This window comes from Copadichromis virginalis, unplaced genomic scaffold (assembly GCF_057382275.1).
Source record: "Copadichromis virginalis isolate Kocher_CV1m ecotype Utaka unplaced genomic scaffold, C_Virginalis_male_GT1.1 unmapped_scaffold_1, whole genome shotgun sequence".
NCBI lineage: Eukaryota > Metazoa > Chordata > Actinopteri > Cichliformes > Cichlidae > Copadichromis > Copadichromis virginalis.
Window position 1 is genome coordinate 887,934 of NW_028188589.1, and position 23,913 is coordinate 911,846.

General features: G+C 42.6%; 1 protein-coding gene across 1 annotated transcript; it reads left to right on the forward strand.

The window, feature by feature from the left end:
• The first annotated feature begins 909 nt into the window (after positions 1-909).
• LOC146679464 (stonustoxin subunit beta-like) lies at positions 910-10,678 on the forward strand. The gene is made up of 4 exons (XM_085450378.1): positions 910-956; positions 1,971-2,144; positions 9,538-9,584; positions 9,733-10,678. Exons 1-4 carry the CDS (start codon positions 910-912, stop codon positions 10,260-10,262), a joined length of 798 nt encoding a protein of 265 aa, XP_085306504.1. The 3' UTR covers positions 10,263-10,678.
• The last annotated feature ends 13,235 nt before the right edge of the window (positions 10,679-23,913 follow it).

Consider the following 23,913-nt stretch of genomic DNA (forward strand, 5'->3'; position numbering starts at 1 on the left):
GCACTCCCTGTATTCATTCACTCTCACATTCACACACTGGTGGAGGTAAGCTACAGTTGTAGTGGTAGGTTAGGTTTTGCCCAAGGACAAAATGACCAAGACAGAGAGAGCTGGCTCATCAGACAGACAAGCTCATCTTGTAACCTACTGGTTCGCTGGTCAGCACACCAGCTGACTAGCGAACCGGCTAACTAGCACACCAGCTAACTAGCACACCGGCTAAATAGCAAATCAGCTAACTAGCAGACCAGCTAACGGCAGCCACAAGCTGAAGGACGATTAAATGTAGTGGAGATATCAGAGATGACACTGGTGTGTCCGATTCACTCTTTAGCACTCTGGTCACTCCGGTGTGTCAGCCAGAACACCACTGAAGGCCAAATGATCCCAGCATGTGGAATAAAGAGCTTAAGGTTTGGTTTGAGACACTTTATTCTTTCACTGATTGATTCTTGTGGCTGTGATCATGTGTGTGGTTTCTTACAAAAAGGAAGTACACAATACAAATACATGACAAATAAGATGAATAGATAAGTTACATATCCAGTTATATGTACGTACATCAGTATAGCTAATATAGCCATATATAAGGACAAAGATCACAGTACTATAATGCAGTAATGTTAAACACAAAGGTGTATATCTACATAAATCTGTCCTATCAGTGATCAGGGTACTGTAGTATACTTCCACTACATAAACTATAGAAACTAAACGACATTAGTGTGACTTTAAGTTACCATCAGTACAGACGAACTGATGGTAGTTGTACAAAATAAAGGCATTGCAATTATTGTGAAGGGCTTCCGGTTAAACTAAGATCAGCTGATTACCTCATAACAAATTGTTTGCTATAGAACGCAGCTCCCACTCTTCATTAATATCATGTACTGTAACTCCCAAGTAACCATGGTTACCCAGCCACGCCCAGTAGTCTCCAGAGAGACCAACAGCTGGTGCACGTTGTAACGCCGTGGCTTTCATAGTCTCTCCTTTTTCTACAGCTCATGTGTTCTTCTTGTGATGGTGCGTCTTGAGGGAGGCTCATACATGCGGTCATTTGTTGATCCTAAGAACGTTCCTCAGACCGACTTCTTCAACAACACTAATCGGCCTGCAGTTTGTAGCTACTCACTTCACTGTGGTGTTTGTTAGCTTGTCTTTCTTTGGTTTTATCCTGACTCCTCCCACAAGCTGATCCTACGTAGTCTGCCCAAGCCTCCCACCTCTGTTTGTTTGGGTGGTTTGTTTGCTGCCATCAACAGCGTGTAATGCATTTAAGTGATACTTCAGACATGAAGTACTGCGACAATAAAAAACTCAACTTTGCTTAAAAATAACTTTAGTTGTATCAACACTGCCCTCTGGAATAATTAGACTTTGGTGACAAACTGATGTGATCTCCATGTTTCCTTTGTTGGACTGTGGGCGAGTGTCAGAACTGGATGTACTGAGTAACATGTGGAGTTTAAATATGTGTCAGTTCCAGTTTTAGAGCTCTAAAGTGCAGCTATCATGTTAGGAATATGTTAGGAATAGACAGGAACACTGAGCACACTGAGGTCAAATCTTTATTTATCCAGTTCATCTGTAGGCTGAGCTCAGTCCATCCATTTAGTGAAATGATGTTTAAAGGTCTCCTTGTTCTGTGAGCGTGCACAGATCCTGAAGCAGAAAGCCTGGGTTAACAGAGAAATGATCATCACTGTGATGATGCTCACCATCTCTGACTGGGATTTGAGGTTTTGTCAAAGCAGCAAAGAAAGCCTGGCTATGTTGGACTGGGTGTGGAAGCAGCTCCCAGTTTTAGTTCAGGAGACAGACACCCTCTCTACTTTGACGATCAGCTTCAAACTTTCCTTTTTGATAAAACTTATAGTTAGAGCTGGATCAGGTGACCCTGAACCATCACTTAGTTATGCTGCTATAGAGATGGATAACAGATGGATTGTTGTTTTGTGTGTCTGCAGTCTGTCAGGCTGTCTGATCACAGAGGAAGGCTGTACTTCTCTGGCCTCAGCTCTGACCTCCAACCCCTCCCATCTGAGAGAGCTGGACCTGAGCTACAATCATCCAGGTGACTCAGGAATGAAGCTTCTGTCGGCTGGACTGAAGGATCCAGGCTGGAGACTGGACACTCTCAGGTATGGAGAGAATGTCTGATATAGGAGGAAGAGCTGGAATCATTTCCTGTGTCTTTCACTCACTTCCTGTTTGTTTCCTGCAGATGAGACATGAACAATCACACATGCAGGAATATTTTCAGGGACAGACACACTAGTCTAGCTGGATAGTACATGGATATTTATGTAGGGGGTCTTCAAGGAGTCTGTTTGCAGGAACATTAATGATAACTGATAAGTCATGTTGAGAGTTTCATTAAAAGTAGACTTACAGTTAGGTAATATTTGGACAGAGACAACATTTTGTAACTTTAGATACAAGTATCAGCCATGTGTGTGTTTCCCATGCTGTATGTCCACAGTCACAGTGACAGTCAGTGACAGTGACAGAAGGATGAAACAAGGCTGTGAATCATTTCAGTCTGTGTGTGTGACAAAGAGGCAGACAGGAGCAGCTAACATTTGGAAATGGAAGCTTACTGGAAACACTACATTCACGGCTGAATTCACAATAGATTTGTTCTCAAGTGCACATTTAGCAGCTAATGCTAATACTGTTTTCCCTTTGCTTTCTACAGCAGCTATTGCTAAGTAGGCCACTTTGCTCCGCTAAGGATTTGTGTGACCATGATGGAGACTCTGATAAGCTAATGCTGCTAAGCTAATGCTGTTTATGGGCCCTGTTAGAATCAATATTTCATTCTCATTCTGTTGTTTGAGAACAATATTAACGTTTCATATCATTATAACACAAGAGAAAAGGGTATTGGCATTAGCTACTAGTGCTTATTCACCTCAAATTACCTTTAGCTGCTAATGGCAGCCTACTTAGCATTAACTCCTCACTAATATAATGCTAATTTACATCAAATTAGCATTAACTGCTCATATTGTTATAAGGAAAGAGAAAACGGTATTAGCATTTGCTGCTAATAATTATTCACCCCTAATTAGAATAAGCCGCTAAAAGCAGCCAACTTAGCATTAATTCCTCACTTTGTTGTTACCCAACGGAAAAGAGTATTAGTATTAGCTACTATCATTTTTAATAAGTAAGAGAAAACAGTATTAGCAGTAGCGCATAATGCTAATTCACGTCAACGTAGTATTAGTTAATAATGGCAGCCTACTTAGCATTAACTGCTCACTAATATAATGCTAATTCGCATCAAATTAGCATTAGCTGCTCAAGTTGTTATAAGGAAAAAGAGAAAACGGTATTAGTATTAGCTGCTAATAATTATTCACCCCTAATTAGAATAAGCCGCTAAAAGCAGCCAACTTAGCATTAATTCCTCACTTTGTTGTTACCCAACGGAAAAGAGTATTAGTATTAGCTACTATCATTTTTAATAAGTAAGAGAAAACAGTATTAGCAGTAGCGCATAATGCTAATTCACGTCAACGTAGTATTAGTTAATAACGGTAGACTTCATATCATTAGCTGCTGTCATTCTTACAAAGCAAACAGTATGAGCATTAGCTGTTAATCCTTTTTCATCTAAAATTAGAATTAGCCACTAATGGCGTATTGTTAAAAAGTAAGAAAAAACATTGTTAGCATAAGCGGATAATGCTAATTCATCTCAAATTAGTATTAGCTAATAATGGCACCTGCTTAGCATTAGCTGGTCACATTGTTATAAGGCAAGAAAATATGGTATTAGCATTAGCTGCCAATTTCTATTTACCTAAAATTAGCATTAGCCACTAATGGTAGCCTATAGCAAAAACTTCTTAATGCTAAATGAAGTTAATTAATGCTAAGTAGGTTTAACTGAAATTAAAGTAGTGTTAGCATTAGCTGCTGATATTGTTAAAAGGCAAGATAAAACATTGCTAGCAGCAGCGGATAATGCTAACACACATAATAATTAGCATTACCTAATAATGGCAGCCTTCTTAGCATTAGCTGCTCATATTGTTATAATGCAAGGGAAAAGAGTTGGCAAAAACAGTGTTAGCATTAGTGGATAATGCTAATTCACCTAAATTAGCATTAGCTAATAATGGCTACGTACTTAGCATTACCTACTAATATTGATATAAAGCAAGAAAATATGGTATTAGCATTAGCTTCTAATGCTTTCTCATCTAAAATTAGAATTAGCCACTAATGGCATCCTATTTAGCATTAACTCTTCACATCGCAAGGGAAAAATTAGAATTCAATAAAAAAAAAAAGTGTTCACATTAGCTACTTGTATTGTTAAAAAGTAAGAAAAAACATTGTTAGCATAAGGGGATAATGCTAATTCACCTCAAATTAGTATTAGCTAATAACGGCAACCTACATAGCATTAGCTGGTCACATTGTTATAAAGCAAGAAAATATGGTATTAGCATTATCTGCCAATTCCTATTCACCTAAAATTAGCATTACCTGCTAATGGCAGTCTACTTAGCATTAACTCCTCACTAATGTGATGCTAATTCACATTAAATGAGCTTTAGCATTAGCTGCTAGCATCAGCCTACCTAGCACTAGCTGCTCACATTGTTAAAAGGGAAGAGAATACGATATTAGCATTAGCTGGTAATATTTATTCACCCCTAATTAGAATTAGCCACTAATGGCAGCATACTTAGCGTTAACTCCTCACATCGTTGTAATGCAAATGAGGCTAAATTACATTAAATTAGACTGCTGTTATTAGCTAATGCTATTTAGCAGTAGCTGCTCACATTGTTATAAAGCAAAGGAAAACGATATGAGCATTAGGTTCTAATGCGTATTTGCCTTAAATTAGACGTAGGTGCTAATGGCAGCCTACTTAGCATTAGCAGCTCAGATGTTATAATGCTAGGAAAAAGAGTGTTAGCATTAGCCGTTCACATTGTTATAAAGTTAAGGGAAATAGTGTTAGCATTAGCTACTCACATTTTTAAAAAAAGTAAGTGTTAGCATTAGTGCATAATGCTAATTCATGTCAAATTAGCATTAGTTAATAACGGCAGCCTATTTAGCATTAGCAGATAATGTTGACCTTGGCCCACTGGAAAAGTTAAGAACTAAAGATTTAGGAGTGTTTCTCGATAGCTCTTTCTCGTTTGAGAAACAAATGAATTCTGTTATTAAAACCAGCTGTAAGGTTTATATTGTTGATTGTCATTTATGCTTAGAAATATTTACTCATATATGCTTAGAGTTGTATAATCGATTGCATAATGATAGAGGTTTGATCCTGAGTAGTCTGTAAAGACTCTGTGTGCCTTCCAGAGTGCTCTGGCATGCACACACCACTTGGGGCCATGAGAGAGGTCGTACCCTCTCTTACTGATTTATGGTGTAGGACAGGGGTCTCAAACTCAATTTAGCTGGGGGCCGCTGCAGGCAGAGTCTGGGTGAGGCTGGGCCGCATTAGGTTTTCCACAAGAAAGGCATGGTTAAAAAATTCCAATCCTCTCAAATCTCTTTATTTTTATTTTTTAATACAAAATATGAAAAATAAATAAACAAATTAAGAATTAATAAGAAAATAAATCAATCTGTAATACATAAATAAAATAATAATAAGATATTTTTAGTCAGTGAACTTGTGTTTTTCTTTCAGTCTTCTATATCTGCTGTATTTAGATTGAAATGTCTGTATTAACAGTTCTATAACCTTCTTCTGAACATGAATGGAACACTGTAGAAAATGAACTGTTCTTCTGAACATGGCTTCTCTTGCCTACTCCTTGCTGCTAGAGACCTGGCAGCGTTTCCTCTCGCATAGCCGAGCCAGATTTGGCCTGAGGGAGGAAGCAGTTGCGACCCTCAGTATGTCTTGAAGATGATCATCCGTAAGTCTGGACCTGTACTTGGACTTATTGAAGTTCAAAGTGGAGAAGAGCTTTTGGCACAAGTATGTGCTACCAAAAAGGTACATGGTCCACTTGAACATTCGGGAAAGCCGAGGGAAACTAGGGCTCAAGTCTCTCAAAAATTGTCCAAGCTTGTCTGCTTTTCCACTCACCTCCCTGAACGTTGCTTTGAGTTCAGAGTTGCACTGCAGCTCAATGAGCTCCATTTGAAGCACAGAAGGGGCATCTTGCACATCAAAGGAGACGGGGTCCGCAAAAATGTGAAAGGTGGCTCTGTGTGTCTTGAAGTCAGCAAATCTGTGATCAAATTCCTCCTGTAGCCTCAAAATGACATCAACATACTCGTCAGCACTGAATGGTGTGCCTGCATCCACGAGTGCCTTGCATGCTGGGAAATGGCAAAGGTTTGTCTGAGAGAGCTGAGCTTTCCAGAGCGCCAGTTTTGTGAAGAATGCTCTCACGTTGTCATAGGCAGCACTGACAAGTTGCCCCTGGCCTTGTAACGTCTTGTTCAGTACATTAAGCTCATGTGTCATATCAACAAGAAAAGCTGAGTCCATGAGCCATTTGGGATCAGTTAGCACAGGAACACTAACTCCATCCTTCTCCATGAAGGCTTCACTTCTGCTCTCAACTCAAAAAGTCTCTTTAATACATTTCCCCTGCTGAGCCAACGTACCTCAGTGAAGTCGAGCACATCCCCATATTCTGACTCCATTTCCTCTAAAAAAGCACAGAACCTTCGGTGCTTTAAGCCCCTGGATCTGATTTGGTTGATGCATTTCACAACAATAGACATCACATTGTCAAACTTCAGGCATTTGCTGCAAAGGACCTGCTGATGGATGATGCAGTGCAGAGCAATGGCCTCCTCCACGCCTTCCTCTTCCAGTTTGTTTTGTGCCACCAGTCCATGTTTCCTCCCTGTCATTGATGGCGCTCCATCTGTTGTTATTCCAACAAACCTCTTCCATGGCAAACCAACATTCTCAATGGCATCACACAGCTTGTAAATATCTGCTGAGCGGTGGTCTGGCCATGCATTGGAATTACTGTGAGCAGCTCCTCCATCACTTCAAAACTGTCATCAACACCACGGACATACATTGGGAGCTGGGCAGTGTCGGTGATGTCTGTGGTCTCATCAAGAGCGACTGAGTATACACTGAAACATTTGGCTTTCTCACACAGTTGGTCATAAATGTCACTTGACAGGTCAGAAATGCGATCTGCTGCGGTGTTGGCAGAAAGGCTGATGTTGCTAAACTGACCTTTCTTTCCCGGACAGACTATATTTGCAGCCTGCAATATGCACTTTTAGACAAATGCACCTTCTGTGAATGGCTTCCCTGCTTTAGCAATCATCTCACTAACCACGTGGCTCCGACTGCTGCATTATTCTCTTTGGTTGCTTTCTTGGAGAAATCTTGCTGCCTCAGTAGATCTGTTTTAAGACTGGCAACCCGGTTCGCTCTCTCGTCTCCCTGGTATTTTGCATCCAGCTCAGCATGTCTAGTTGTGTAATGACGTTTCAAATTGTATTCCTTGTGCAGCGCAACTTTCTCTGTGCAAATAAGACAGGTCGGGGTGCCCCTGTGCTCAACAAAGAAATATTGCATTTCCCACTTTTCCTGAAATTGTCGGTGCTCATCACCAACCTTTCTCTTCACCGCAGGCTTTGAAAAAGACATGTTTGGGGCTATGTGACATTTATAATTCTACTTGGTGTCACTGTCGCATTGAAGTTTCAATCAAGCGTTTAGCCGACGGACGGGGAACGTCTCAACGCGTAGAGAACGTCATTTCTGCTTCTTTTTCTTGCAACCGTAGCACGGCGATCGGCAGATAAGAAGCCGGTAGCAGTCTCCTTTGTTTTTACGCTCGATGTTCATGTCTTTCATGACGACACGAACACCGTGGCGTTTGCAGATGGTAGAAAGTGCAGGGATAGCGAGCGCAAAAAAGGCGACTGCTCACGGCGCCGGGCTGTTGTTACAGGAGAAAGAAGCGGAAATGACACCGTGACATATAACAAATAACATCAGCTGTTTCTGATGTTAGTTGTTTTGACTGCTTTTACATTATATTGAAATATATGTAATGTTCATGTTTGCTGCAATGCAAACGCAGTGATGCAAATAAAAACATGGAGCCACAAATTACGGTGCGACCCTATAATTAGTCCGGGTTACCGGGGACTGTTGTTGCCGATGAACAGGTGTCGCTATGTGACTGCAGACTAAATTGGGCTGCATTGAGTTCATGACTTTTCTTTTATCCCGCCGCCTACGCATCACTGTGAGAGTTAATATGAGATCTCTCTCTGTGGAAAAATAACTTTAAATCCCACTGACGTGTGTATAAATCTATATACGTATAATGTCCCGCTGGGCAGCAACTTAAAAAAACAACTTTTTTTGAAGTGTTGTGAACGCAGCGCGCTGGGGCGAATGTCGGCGTTTGCCCAATAGAAAGGAGGAAGCCAGCCAGGCACAGGAAAGAAAGAAACACTCCAGGGCAACGCTGCTGGAACTTTGACTCATTGAGAAATGTTTCCCTGCTTGCATCAAGCCCGGCTGGTGTCCCCTGAGATCCATATCCCACCCTGATTGGTGGGTTAATTCAGCTCCGCCCACAACACTGTAAAGTGTCATACATTATCAAACTAACATTACATTTTCATATTAAGGTGGGGCCAAAAACTATCGTCCTGCGGGCCGCAATTGGCCCGCGGGCCACGAGTTTGAGACCCCTGGTGTAGGAGGACACCTACTCTGTGTCTGGTTAAGTATAAGAGCCCTTTGTTAGGGGGACCGCTGGACTCTTAGCACCAGCTTTGGGGTCACAGGGTCACATCTGGAACACAAACCTACACTATGCACAGACTGGTACTCTTTGTTCATACCTGTGTAAGACGTCATAATGAACTTGTGCATATTCATGTAAGCTCAATAAAGAGCAGTGTTACGAGGGAGCAGACGAGAGCGACTGAGGTCAAGTGAAGGAACGGCGCTGTCACAGTTCTCTCCCTCATCAATTGTCTGGTTCCAGCGGTGGGTCTGTGCTAGACGACCCATCACCAGCTTTTTCCACTGGTTACCAGTACGTGGTAGAATCCACTTCCAGATCTGGTTGTCTTTAAATCTGTGAATGGATTGGCTCCATCTTATCTCTCTTTAACAAAAGAATCCAAGTGGAGCCCTCAGGTCTGCAGATAAGCAGCTTCTGACCAGAACTAGACGTAAAAACAGAGGTGAGCTTTATCGATGGCTGCAGCCAAACTCTGGAACAGTCGCCCTTCACATCAGGTCGTCACCAACACTGGACATTTTTAAAAGCCGGTTGGAAACACATTTGTACTCTGTAGCTTTCAATCCTGACCAGTCTTTATAGTCATTACTGTGTATGTTTCCTATTTTCTCTCTACTCTGTGCAGCACTTTGGCTCAAGCTGTTTTTAAATGTGCTGATAAATAAATGTAGATTTCTTTGAATAAAACAGTGGAGCCGAGCTTTGAGCTCAGTGTGTAACAGTGTGTGTGTGAGAGCCATGTAATGTCCATGTGTGCATGCTGACTGTGCTGCTCTGACCCCCCTCCTCCTTTCAGGGTGGAGCCTGCTGGAGTCCGATGGTTGAGACCAGGTCTGAGGAAGTGTAAGTGTGTTTTTAATGGGATTCATGAAAACAAAGCAGCACACATTCAACCATCTTCATCATGTCAGGAGTCATCATCAAAGTGTCAATCAATGAACAGATGATGGATCAATAACTGCAGCTGGATTGTGTTTGTTCTCTCCATCAGATTCCTGTCAACTCACAATCGACACAAACACAGTGAACACAAACCTCCAACTGTCTGACAACAACAGGAAGGTGACACATGTGGAGGAGGTTCAGTCATATCCTGATCATCCAGACAGATTTGATGTTTATCAGCTGCTGTGTAGAAATGGTCTGACTGGTCGCTGTTACTGGGAGGTCGAGTGGAGAGGAGACGTTTATATATCAGTGAGTTACAGAAGCATCAGAAGGAAAGGAAGCAGTGACTGTTTGTTTGGATACAATGATCAGTCCTGGAGTCTGGAGTGCACTGATGATGGTCCTGAGTTTGTCAGTCACAATAAGAGACAAACACCCATCTCCTCCTCCTCCTCCTCCTCCTCTGTCTCTAACAGAGCAGCAGTGTATGTGGACTGTCCTGCTGGCACTCTGTCCTTCTACAGAGTCTCCTCTGACACTCTGATCCACCTCCACACCTTCAACACCACATTCACTCAAACTCTTTATCCTGGGTTTATGGTCTGGTCTGGTTCCTCAGTGTCCCTGTGCTGAGTGGAGTGTAAAGAGTGTCTCCTGTTACAGAAACACTCTGACTGTTGAACAGATAGTTCAGTCTGTACATGTCTGTCTCTTTCACTCACAAACACGTTTTCAGATTCATGGATTCAATCAGTTGATGTTTGAAACTCTTCTAAATGATTCCTTGTAAACTTCTTCAGTCACAAACAAACAGGAAGTGATGTCACATGTGTTCCTGTCCACACAGCAGAATGAGTCTATTGCTGACAGTGATGTACAAACAGAGTGAGCATTTCTGAGGCCCAAAATAAACTGAGTAGTTCACTGAATGAACAATGGACTGTGAGCTCAGTTCCTTCATCATTAGTATGGATTATATATGTATATGTATTATATTAGTATCATATATATCAGGTGCTGCTGCTTTCAGTCATTGTGCAAATGTGCTGTTTGTAAGCTTGTAAAGCTGCAGTCAGCTGAGACTGAAGAAGTCACCTGATCAGTGAGCAAACGTTTCTGAAAACGTCCAGATGAACAGAATCAACCTTTTGGGATCAGCCAGCAATGCAGCATCATTGTTGTTCAGCTTCAGAGGTTTGCAGGAATGAACTGATGACCAGAAACAGCTGCAAAGTCCAAGAAAATACCAGCTGGAGTTCAGCTGCATTTGAAGAAGTCAAAGAAAAGTAAGGATGGCAAAGGGCGACGTTTTCTTCCAAAGAGCTGCAAACATGGTCGACGCCTCATTAGAAGAATCATCTGGACATTTGTGAGGAACTCTAACCAAGAAAGCAACGTCACACAGATCCAACAGACAGTTTCCATGACTGCAAGTGTTGAGTGGAAAAATGCTACATTGCATTATTGCATCCTCTCACCACAGGAGGCGCTGTTGGCACCACTGATTGCTGATCAGCTGTTCTCTGATGATCTGATTGATACTGTGAATAACGGGACTCACTGAACTCTGTGACACAGTGAAGATTACAGAGTTTAACTTCAACATCTGACTGACGTCACACAGACAGAAGGATGAACCAGTGAGGCACAGAACACAGTTACTGGAGATACTGGATCAGCTCCATGTGAACCTCTGATGGAGAAGCTGCTGAGCCAGAGAAACATCAGGACATGACAGCAGCTGCACTTATCTAACAACATGTAGCAGAGCTGATCTATGTTAGAGGATCTATCACAGCAGCTGAAGCCAAAGTCCAACACTGGATACCAGCTGAGCCTGTGCTGAGTGTAGTGTTACAGGAAAAGGGCAGAAACACTGGTAGCTCCCAGTGATGCTGACTGGGGCACAGAGCTGAATGATGCAGCATCAGGACACTGTTTCAGTCTGACTGACAGAGAAACCTGTAGCTGTATCTACATGTGAGGCAGAGGCCACACAAGCAGCTTTCTATGTTTCACAGTGACTGAGATCTTCAGTGGGGGTGGACATGCTCCTGTACAGACCTCTGAGGAGAACCAAGGTGCAGTCAAAGAGTCCAGTCTGTCCTCACAGATGTGAACATGTGCTTTCATCAGGTCTGCTGTCAGCTAGCAGGCTCACATCAGAATCACTGTTCCTGAAAAACACAGTCTGTGTGACATCATCAGTCAGCTGATGGTCCCAGATCTGAATGGTTTCTGTCTCTACTGAGGAAGTCAGAGAATATCACTGAGGTGTGGATCAGGTCTGAGTGAGCTGTGGAGGGACAGCTTTAAACAGTCCACAGGTCTCACGTCCTGCTCAGTCTGGTAGCAGATACCTCGTATTGTTCCAGATGTGCTGACATCAGCAGCAGCACAGCTGTGTGATACCATGAATCTCAGTTATTGATCCAACACACAGTAAATACAAAGATCAGGATTTCTGAGAGTAATCATTATGAGTCTGAACACATGATCACTGAATGTTAGTCTCCACAATAATAAGCTAACACAAGCAAACACAGCTTTCAGCTCTTATTTTGAAACTGGCTTATTTAGAGAGCTGTGATGTGAGCGTGCCTGGCTCTGAGGCACTTGGGTCAGCCTCTGTTGTTTAGAAGTGTTACAGACTGTGAATGACACAGACCTGTCAGTTTCCATGTTTGTCTGTAACACAGCTCAGGGCTCCATGCTGAACGCATCCATCCAGTGTTATTGATCCAGGACTGATACCAGCATTGGGATCAATACTACAACACACAATCACATGTGTCCACGTGATGTGTTTGACCAGCTTTATTCATTAATGATCAATCAGCTTATTTACTGCATCTGAGTCCAGCTTCATTTAAATGATCCAACCATGAAAATGACATCAGTCCTACAGAAGCACTTCATGCTAACAGGAAGTCATTGATTAAGGTGGAATAACACAGAGACACAACCACTCACAGCTAACCTGACCCCACTAACTGCATGTGTTTGGACTGTGGGAGGAAGCCGGAGTACCGGAGAGGACGCACACAAACACGGGAGAACATGAAGCTCTGAAACAAAGATGGTGGATTTGACCTCAGGACCAGGCGGGGTTACGGGGGTCATGACCCCCCAATAATAGATCCAGCTACACTGAAACTGTCAATTTCATTTACTTTTCCTGTTTTAAAGCTATCAGGCTGCTTTGTGGCTCACTCAATACTAAACTAAGATACTTTCAGTGTGAATCATTTGCAGGAACACAGGCAGGATTTAAAGTGCAGAACTTTACAGTCTCTGTCTCAAAGTTGGTCTGAACATGCTAACAGCTCTTTGTTTTTTTCAGTTTTCACTGGTTTGATGTAATGAAAGAAATTTTAAAGAAGCAGACGATTGTTGTTATTTTAGTTCTATAGTTTCATAAATCGTGGTGTGGATCTAAGTCAACATTCAGAATAAATAAGATAATACAGCACTTTGATGGTTGCCTTTGTATTTTCCCAGCAGTGCTCAGGTTGGTTCTCGGCTACATTTACATACAGATGTTAATGTGTTCAGCAGCTGGACTCATCTGAGGAAGGAACATTGGAAAGGTGCTCAGTGCACAACTGCATCACTAATTTTATGTAAGACCCTGTGTTTTATTGTATTTATATATTTGTAACATTTGACTCAAACACTTTTGGGAAGGATGAAAATGTTTTCAGGAGGAAGTTTTTCCTTCTGTCCGACTGCAGTACACACAACACTGCGTCTCCCCCCATTATCACACTTCCTCAGGCTGGTGATGAGCGCCCCCTGGTGTCAGTGTTGATGACGTCATGCACAGTGAAACATAAACGGTGTCTGTTAATAAAAAATCATGTGTCCATTTTCATGTTTGCATCATGTTTCTGTAAAATCATCAGCTGTTTCTGAACCTTCTTCATTGTTTGACTCATTCCAACAGCTGTGAGCTGTGATGGAGTCAGAGCAGCTTCATCACTGATGTTCAGGTGAAGCTGAACTTAATAAACTGTAGAAATGATCAGGATTCAGGTTGGATGTGTGAAACACTTCTGTGTGAGGTCGCAGTGCTTCATATGTGTGTGTGGGCTGAAGCACACACGTGTGAGTCCTCAGAGGTTTCACACACATCACTGCACACACTTATAATCCTAGTTTAAGCTTGTGGATCATATCGGACACATCAGCAGCTCTTTGGAGACAAAGATTTGAGATTTAAGATGAGTCATAGTCTTTCTATCCATGGTAGCTTCCACTGCTGAGGCTCGGGAAACATGAAGAGGATAATTAAGAGCAAGCATCAGCTCTGTCTCATCTAACTACACAGTATTATGATCATGCACTTATGTCTCAAACTAAGACACAATGAGACAAAATGAGTTCTGTGAGTCTTTAGATTATCAGTAAATTCTGGTGACAGTTTGACGCTCAGTGGAGCCATTTTTGGTTTGTGATGAGTGTTTTGTGAGCTTGTGTTTTGTGAATCGCTCTTTGTAATTTAGAAGATCGTGAAGAAATGTGCGCGCCCTTATCTGAGAGGACACGGAGAGAGTGTCGCAGACTCGAGGTGAGGAGATAAACCTCGGAGCTGGATGGCCTGCACGTTACCCATGTGCATCTTTTCAGTGACATCAAGTGAACCCATAATAAGCATTTCTATGTCTTAGACATCATGTCCATTTCTAATGAGAGATTATTTTTAAATGAGGGAAACCTGGTCTAACAACACGCTTACAACAGAGCTAAAGGTTCACCACAGTGAGACGGTGGGACTCTGATAAGAACTGAAACACTGTGTATGAACAGCTGAGACAAAACTATATATAAACACTCATTTATTCCAGTTTAGTTTACAATGATTTTAAAGTAATGTGGAACGATTCATGTTCATGAGCTGTTACAAACACAACTATTGATTTGTCTATATATGGTCGGACTACAAGGCTCGTGTTGAGGCTCTTGGAATAATGTGTGAATTACAGCAAGAAATGATGGTTTCCCATTTTACCAAAGTGGAATAAAATCACCACAGCAAAGAAATCATGTTATTGTCTGCAGCTAAAATATATGGTGAACATGGTTTTATAATAATGTGCAAACACAACCTCACTCTGCTCTATACGAGGAGCCAACCACAGCTGTCCGGGTCTTCATCCACCACCTCCACCATCTTTGCTCATCATCATTCACTTAATTGCTTATTGGTTTAAATCAAACTCCATTACAGGTTCAACTCTGGGATTCCCGGCCGCGTCCTCAAGTCATGCGCGGCTCAGCTGGCTGGAGTGTTCACGCACATCTTCAACCTTTCCCTCTCTCTGTCTGTAGTCCCAGCCTGCTTCAAAATGGCCACCATCGTCCCTGTACCCAAATCCTCCACCATCTCCTCATTGAACGACTGGCGACCTGTAGCCCTGACCCCCATCGTGAGCAAATGCTTCGAGAAGCTGGTCAGGGACTTCATCCGCTCTGCACTACCCGACTCACTGGACCCTCTACAGTTTGCATACCGCCACAACAGGTCCACTCAGGGACGTGCAGAGGGGGGGGCTAGAGGGGCTTGAGCACCCGCCCCTTTCCTGATGGGTGCCCAAAGTGCCCTTTTGTTGAGGCAACTTTTAAATTTTTTTAAATTATTATTATTTTTTTTTAATGTGTGTGTGTGTGTGTGTGTGTGTGTGTGCGGAGTCCTGTCTGTGCCCCTCAACAATAATATTTAACTATTAATCACAGTTTTGCTAAATAAAAGCATCTGGCTTGCATCAGTCACATGATCACATTTAACCAATGATCGCCCTTGACGGCAGAACGCGCTGGTTACGAGCCAGGAACGAGCTCACAAAGAGCACGCGCATTTGTTGCGGTCCGGAGCTGTAGGAGAAACACAAGTTAACTCAGAGACACAGACTGATGCGACACAACCAGTAAGTAGGTGTACAGCGCACACTGTAGTGTGTAGCACCCAGGAGTATTAGCTTATTACGTACACGTTGGTAAGTTGTCTTGTTGCTACTGACGAACTGGAACAAACGAGCGAGCTGTGTGTGCAACAGCGCGACAAACATTACCTGTCCTTTTATTAACTGCACAGGTAGTGCTGGTCACAGCTGCTGGCTACCTGTGTAAGGCTGTCATGGGTCTGTAGCTCTGTCACCGTTTTAGGGAACATATTTAGTTTTAAAGTAAGTTTCCGGGCTTTTCCTGCCTTTCTGGAGGGATTATATTTCACTAAAAAACGATCTAATATGCATGTCCACATAATAATTATTATAATTATAATATATTAAAAACACACGCTGTATTTTAAAGAACATACATTAAGAAGCAGATTATATTAGATTTATATTTTAAATAAGACAAAAGATTGTATCTCTACAGTTTAAACATGTAATAAGCTTTGCCCTGCACAGAGTGGATAGTGAAACACATGGAATCATCATAAATACATTATTTCATATTTATTACTTCCCCCTCCTCTTTGCTTTATTATTGTAGCTCTAGTAATAAATAATAATGTAAGGATTCTGGATCAGCACCATGATGCCCACAGTATATACAGTATTCTGAAGAAGGTCTAAAATGTCACTGTGCGTGCGTGCATGTGTGTGTTTTATTTAGATGGATTTAAAAAAATATTACTCATGATATAACATTGTGCAGACATGGCTGGTAAGGACATGAGGAGGAAACAGCAGGAGCTGTGTGAGGCTACTAAAGGCAGGGCTATAACATTTTTCTGTCATCATTTTATTATAGATTAAGTGCAAGAGTTGTTAGGTGTGGATAATTAGCTTATAGTTTATTGCAATAGCAAGTTGTGCCTTGTTCTCACATAGACAGCAAGTGGAGAGTGATATATGAAATGATGGGATGGAAGGAAGAAGAGAAGCAAAGAGTGATTCACAGGCAGAGCCTAAATTATTTCTCACAGTTTTTTGTTGCCTTATGGTTCCAAGCGCTGTCACCAATCTTTGCATTTTGTTATTATCTCATGACACTTGTTTAATCAGCTACCATCTCTCCTGTGGACTTTTTACTGTCTACAGTCTCAGATCAACACAGCACTGCCCTTCCCATATTAGATTCTTGATGAATGTGTGTTGTTGTTATTCAGCCTGGTTCAATGTGCCCCTTTTTAACTTTGAGCACCCGCCCCTTTAAACCTCTCTGCACGTCCCTGGGTCCACTGATGATGCCATAGCCCTGACACTACATACTGCCCTGTCACACCTGGAGAAGAGAGACATGTATGTGAGAATGCTGTTTGTAGATTACAGCTCAGCATTCAATACCATCGTTCCCTCGAAGCTGGACAGGAAACTGCAGGATCTAGGACTGAGCAGCTCCCTCTGCAGCTGGATCCTTAGCTTCCTGTCTGACAGACGCCAAGTGGTCAGACTGGGCAGCATCACCTCATCCCCCATCACACTGAACACTGGTGCTCCACAGGGGTGTGTACTGAGCCCTCTCCTGTACTCACTCTACACCTACGACTGCACAGCCACTAACAACTCCAACATCATTGTGAAGTTTGCGGACGACACTACAGTGGTGGGTCTTATCACCAACGGTGATGAGACGGCTTACAGGGAGGAGGTCAGCGCCCTGACCCACTGGTGTCAAGACAACCATCTCACCCTCAACGTCGCAAAGACAAAGGAGTTGATAGTGGACTTCCGGAGGTGCAGAGAAGTACACACCCCCATCACCATCAACGGCGCTGCTGTGGAGAGAGTGAGCAGCTTCCGGTTCCTTGGAGTACATCTGGCTGAGGATCTTACGTGGTCAGTACACACAAACAAAACAGTGAAGAAGGCGCAGCAGCGCCTCTTCTTTCTCAGGAGACTGAAAAGATTCGGCATGAGCCCCCGCATCCTCAGGACCTTCTATCACTGTGCCATTGAGAGCATCCTCACTGGATGCATCACCACCTGGTATGGCAACAGCACCGCCTACAACTGCAAAGCTCTCCAGTGAGTAGTGCGGTGCTCTGAATGGATAATTGGAGGTGAGCTTCCCTCCCTCCAAGACATCTACAGGAAACGCTGCCTGAGGAAAGCGGGGAGGATCATCAAGGACTCCAGTCACCCCAGCCATAAACTGTTCAGACTGCTTCCATCAGGAAGGAGGTTCTGCAGCATCCGGTCCCGTACCAGCAGACTGAGAGACAGCTTCTTCCACCAGGCCATCAGACTGCTGAACACGTCATAGACACCTCAGCTTCACTACTGGAACTTTAACATTATGCACTCCATACTGTACAGTAACGCCACTGTTTTGCACATGTCTCAACTCTGTATATTTTATATATTTATATATTTATATATTATTTTTTTACTATTTAATTTGTAAAAATGTGTATACACACACACACACACACACACACACACACACATAGGATAATATTTAGTATACACATCCAGAAATGCATACACTATTATATATTGTACATATATTTATTAGTTTCAGGTTGGCCATTCTTGTATTTTGCTCGTTTGTGTTGTTGTGTTTGCACATCTCTGTTGCTTGTGGGGCTCGCACACAAGAATTTCACTCGCATGTGCTGTGCCAGTGTGCCTGCACATGTGATGTGACAATAAAAAAGTGATTTGATTATATAACAGCATGTTGACTTTGGATCTGGTGTGCAGTGCCACCTTAAAAGATGAGGAAACTAAGAGATTACAAAAAAAGAAGTGGAGGAGTTAAAGAGCTGCAGCAGATTAACAGTTTCTGACAGTCATGTGTTAGAAATAGGACGATTAGATGAGCTGAGGGATCCATCTACTGCTCAGTGAAGCCTCATCAGAAACAGTCTCAGTGGAAGGATGGCTCTATTGTTAAGGAAGGACACAGGCAGAAAGACTGGCGTCTGTCACACAGGAACTGGACTGAAAATCAGCTGCACATATTCATCAGGATGTGCAAACATATTATAGGTGTGGAATTCAGGACAGTACCATCAGAAGTTGATCCACTGTGCAAATGTCTGATTGGCAGTGGCTTCATTTTTCACTATGAACAAACTGCTAATGCAGCATCACAGGACGTCAGCCATGGATTGGCCTCCCCAGACCTCAACATTACTGAAACATCTTAACAGAGGATGGAAACAAAGGGAACCAACATCCAAGAAAAGAGCTGCTGCTGAAAACTTCCTCACAGAAAACACAAACAAGCTTGACTAAGAGACTCCAGGCTGTGCTGAATTATAAAGGTGGACTGACCTCCAGGGTCCTTAGTATCATATAAGCTCAGTTTGTGTCTTATATACTTTCCATTTATATAACACAATATATAGAAACGAGGGTGGTTTAAGATGTCTGTAGAGTTTTATTCATTATCTTTAGACAAACAAAGAAAGCACCATCCATTCGTCTCCAGTCTGTATGAAAAACAGGGGAAAGGTCAAATTAAAACTTTGAAATTCCTTTCACAATAAATCCATAAATAAACAAAATAAAACATAGAAAAGTGTTTAAACCCACTTTTCCATAAAGCTGTCAATAGGAAATGTTCCAGTAAACATGTCTGTGTTTCTGCTGTTTTCCTTTCATGCGTCCACAGCTGACAGGTAACCCTATTGGAGTCGCCATAGTGACGGGTGGCGTCTCAGCTTCAGCGTGTTGATGGGCACAGCCATGGTTACCACAGCTGGAGTTGGTGTACGGCGAGCTGTGAGAGGACAGAGATGGAGAACGCACATTTAACTCTTTAACAGGAGATACGTTACGACTAACAGACGACTGCTGTCTACATGATGTCTTTGCAGCCCTTATGCTACATGTTACACAACTTTTCTTCATGCCAACAAGACTGAGGTGCCACATAGTCGACACATACAGCTGATTATGATGCATGTTTTACTATTGCTATGTTCACATCATCTGCTTGGCTTTATTACTGAGAGCCTGGAGATCCTCTGACGTGTGCATGGCTGATGTGAAGTATGATTAGTCCTACATGACATCAACAGCAGAGGCAATGAAAGCTTTGTTGTTAACAGGTTGTAGGTAAAGTCAAATGTCTACTTCTACACTTGTGTTGGGTAAAGTTCTTCTCACTGCAGCAGATTTATATCTGTGCTTTCACAGGGCGTGATGTGGAGCTCAGCGCTGAGGTGCAGGTCTCCTTGGAGACGGCATCCTGGCTGAAAGTATTATCATGCTTCCAAAACATTTCAGCTTTTATTTTGAAAGAAACAAGACTTGAAAACGAATCCCCTTCTTCCTCTTTGTCTTTGTTCTTCAGAGGAGTGTCACCTGGACAAACTCAGGGCTGTTCTAGAGCCTTTCTTATTATTTGACTCCATAGAAATAAAACTGAATGGAATCAAACAAAAACTCCCAAACAGCTAAAACACTTTGCTTTATTCTCTTTTTTAACAAATACGTTGAAGTCCATCCACAACAACACAGCTGAGATCTCCTTTGTAATCAAGTGTTTACATCCTTTGTACAGATCTGCATACAAAACAATCATTTACGTCCCACAGAAGTCTAGTTACACGTAACTATACAAGAACTGGTGAATGACAGAAACATGAGACACATGATCACAGGTGATAACAAAAAGAGAAAGAATTCATGTGTTAGTGATGTTTTTCAGCCCTGATGGCTCATGTTGGAGAAACAAGCTGAGGTACGTGGAAAGTTCACACACACAAGTGGGCGTGAGCGCACACACAGAGAGAAACACAACTGAAGCATCTGTTTGCTGTTTCTGCTTTCATCATCTCTGCTGCTGTGTCAGGCTGGGGTCTCTCAGTGACGTGGTTGAGGTGAAGTATGACGAGTATCCCTGATTCAGTCCATGGAGACAAAGGGCAAAGAAAGCTGTTGTTAACAAACTCTATGGTGATGTGGCATTTAGCTCTGACTCTACGCTCTGCTGAATCCTTTGAACCTGCTGATCAGTAAAGCTCTACGTGCTGCAGCAGATTGACCTCATCTGTGTTCACAGGTGTGGACCTCAGCGCTGAGGTGCAGGAGACTTTCATTCAGTTCTCCCTGAAAACAGCATCCAGCCTGGAAATACTGTCATCTTTCCCACAAATGGTGCTCTTATCTCAGAGAAGAAGTCTGATGTAAATAACTGCAATCAACATAACTGCAATCAATAATGCCAACATGATGACTGCTCATAGCTCCTGCTTTGAAATACTGAACTTAAACATTGACCTGATGAAAGATCACAATTCACAGTGGCCCACTGTCAGAATCATTCTGAATATAAACTCATCGAGTTAATCTGAACCTTTCTCAAATGTGCTGTGAATAAATGCTGCTGCAAGCCACTGTGGGAAAGCTGTGTTATTATCATGGAAACATCTGTGACACATTCACAGAGGACGAGGACACAAAGGGACGACACGCAGAGGCTGTGTTAAAGTCAAAAATCCAAATCTTTAGTCCTAAACAGGCAGTGGTTACAAACAGGAAGACGAGCAGTCCATTAAACAGTCTACAGGGTCAAACATACAGAGAATTCAAACAGCTATTAAAAACAAATAACTGGACACTGAAAAACTTCAGTGATGTGTGAGGCACCAAAGGGAAGCAGCTGAGTATATTCAATGAATTCTCTTCAAATACAAAGACAGAAACTCCTACAGGCAGCATGCAAACTGAGCAGGATACACAAAGATCAGAGATTACAAAAGAAATCAGAAAAGGATTTCAAACTTACTGAGAGCAAGGCCTCTGTTACAAATCTGTCTAATAGAAAAACATGCTGTACAGATACAATACGCTCAGTGTTCATGGTCATTTAAAAACTGGCTCTACCTGAACCACTTCAATATTTTATGAAGTCACTGAGTCGACCATTTCTACAGTTTGTTTCCTTCATTGCAGTTAGAGTGCGGCTGGTAAGGATGAAAACACACACAGAGCGTAAATTGTCTTTGTTAGTAACAAACGTCAGCAAAGAAAAGACAAAACACACAAACACTCTCATGATATTCATGAATCATTAAAAAGCATCCAAACATTCTGCTCATGGACTTTTACAGTCTTATTTGCACTCGCTCATCTTCATAATCATCCTGATCAGTACATGACAGGGGAGGCTTTGAGGTAGGCGGGGCTCTCTGCTGATGTCAGCATGAAAGGCAGGACCAGCGTCTGCCACATGTTGGTGAAACATCACAGTACACTGGCGTGGTTTCCTTTCCAGATGTTGGACGTTTGACACTTCAACGTTGAGGCCAACAAGAAGACACAGTTTTGGGTCGGGTTGCTGCAGGGTTTCTAACTGAGCAAAAGCAGAAGCACACAGACCAACAGGGATCAGATGCTGAGTGTTAGAGGAACATCTGTGCTGATCACTGAATGCTGCTGTGGTCTCTTGTTGAAGTTGGCTGGTGGGACAGTCTAATAGTGATATCCTGCCCATCGGAGGAACACTTTTAAAAACACATGCAATACTTTGTTTGTGTTACAGTCACAGTTTATCTTATTTTTGTCCTTTAAAAGTGTTGCTGTACTATAAAGTCCTATAATTTGAGGCTAAAATGGCTCAGAGAGTCTCTCTCTCAGAGGATCTCCTTTGAAAGTGGAGACGGCTTTATCCACTGATCCACGTCACTTTACCTGGATGTTTTCTTTGAAGCTGGATGAAGACTCCTCTCCCTCACTCCTGCTGCAGCTGTGTGGTCCAGTTGGCCTCTGAGGTCACAGTCAACATCTGTAGCAGAAGAGGGGAAATAAAAGTCCAGGTTACCAAAACTGGGAGCTTTCCCAAAATAGAGCGTAACTGGACTTTTTCAGCCTTACAGGCAGATAGTCGTCTGAAGCTGCAGCTTTTTCTTTTTAGCTTTTTCCAATCTCTGCTCTCGGCTTTCTTTGAGAACATGTCTGCTTTCTTGGCATGGGTCTGTCTGCTGTTGGTGAAGAGACTAAATCCACATACTCGCTACTAAGATCTCCTCAAGTAGTCTCAACCAGATTACAGTTTAAGAGTAAATGTCTCCTGAGAGTTTCACCTTGGGGAGATGCTGTCTTGCTAACATGCAATCATGAGCATTAATCTATGAGGTGAAAAAGTAATTTTAAAAGCTCCAGCCACAAGTTTTATTTCATCTGTGTTTTGGTCAGAGTCCCATCAGACCTCCAGAATGGTGTCAGAGTGTTTTCTATCCACGTGATGAGCACAGGCCTCAGGTCCAGACCTCCAGGGGCACCATAGCCTCTTTGGAGCTAATAGGTGCAAGAAGGTTTTGTTGGGATAGGAACTGAAGAGGAAACTGACGAGGAAGGCAAGGATCTTCTTCAGCTCCTCCGAGCCGGGACCTCTTTGTGTAGGCCAGCATTGGCCAGGTAGCCCTCCAGCATTGCTGGATGGCCAACAGTGGAAAACCTAGAGGAGTAGGAGAGAAACAGCAGCTTGGAGCATGTCTTTATACTGTTTAGTTTTTAGAGCCACAGACTTTCTTTTAATGTCATTGTTCAGGATCTATGACTGATTATGTATTTATTGTATTCCTCCATGACTGTGTGACAGCAAGTGGAAAAAACCAGCTTCACCTTTGTTGATATGCTTGTAATTTTAATATTGATTAAATGGCCCATGAAATAATAGAAAGCTCATATATGAAAATGTATTTTAAGAAGTAAAATGTTAATCTGAGTACAAAGGAGTACACTCACCTTCTGGTAGATGGAGGTGTAGCGAGCGCTGGTGAACATCCAGGCCTCCTCGTAGAACTGATCACTGATTGGATGCAAAACATCGATGGAGGATCTGTGTAAGCGCTGAGGATCGTCCTGATGGACAGAACAGAAGGAGAGTGAGACAAGTGAAGATATACTAAACAACACTGTGACATGAACTGAGCCACACACAGTTTGATTCACAGGTGATTGACACATTATTTGACCACGAGCAATCTTTTCTGGTTTGACGCCGTCTTTGTAGCCAGACACCAGCTCTCTCCTCGGCTTCCTCCACTACACGCTTCCCCCACGCCAGTCTCCTCCGTCACTATAAAGGGGAGAGTCATGAGCTCCATCACCCTCACCTGTGCCGTCCAACGTCCCGCCACCAGCCTCCACTGCAGCAGGCCAGAGACCACACCCCTGCCACAATAAGTAAAAGTATATCCTTGCTGTACCCTTAATGCTAAATGTGCTAAATTAACCGCTGCCTTTGCCCCTTTGGGATTATTCTTATGCCACTGGGATGTTGACCTTTGACCTTCACATTAGAGAGATGGGCAGACATAATTAGTGTATGAATTTTAAAGTAACAGGTAATAAAGAGAGTGTAGCAAATGTAGTCA

Coding starts and splice junctions, on each gene's coding strand:
- LOC146679464 (XM_085450378.1), top strand. CDS start 910: ATGGTTACCCAGCCACGCCCAGTAGTCTCCAGAGAGACCAACAGCTG. Junction 2,145..9,537: donor TGGAGACTGGACACTCTCAG/GTATGGAGAGAA, acceptor TCCTCCTTTCAG/GGTGGAGCCTGCTGGAGTCC. Junction 9,585..9,732: donor GAGACCAGGTCTGAGGAAGT/GTAAGTGTGTTT, acceptor TCTCTCCATCAG/ATTCCTGTCAACTCACAATC.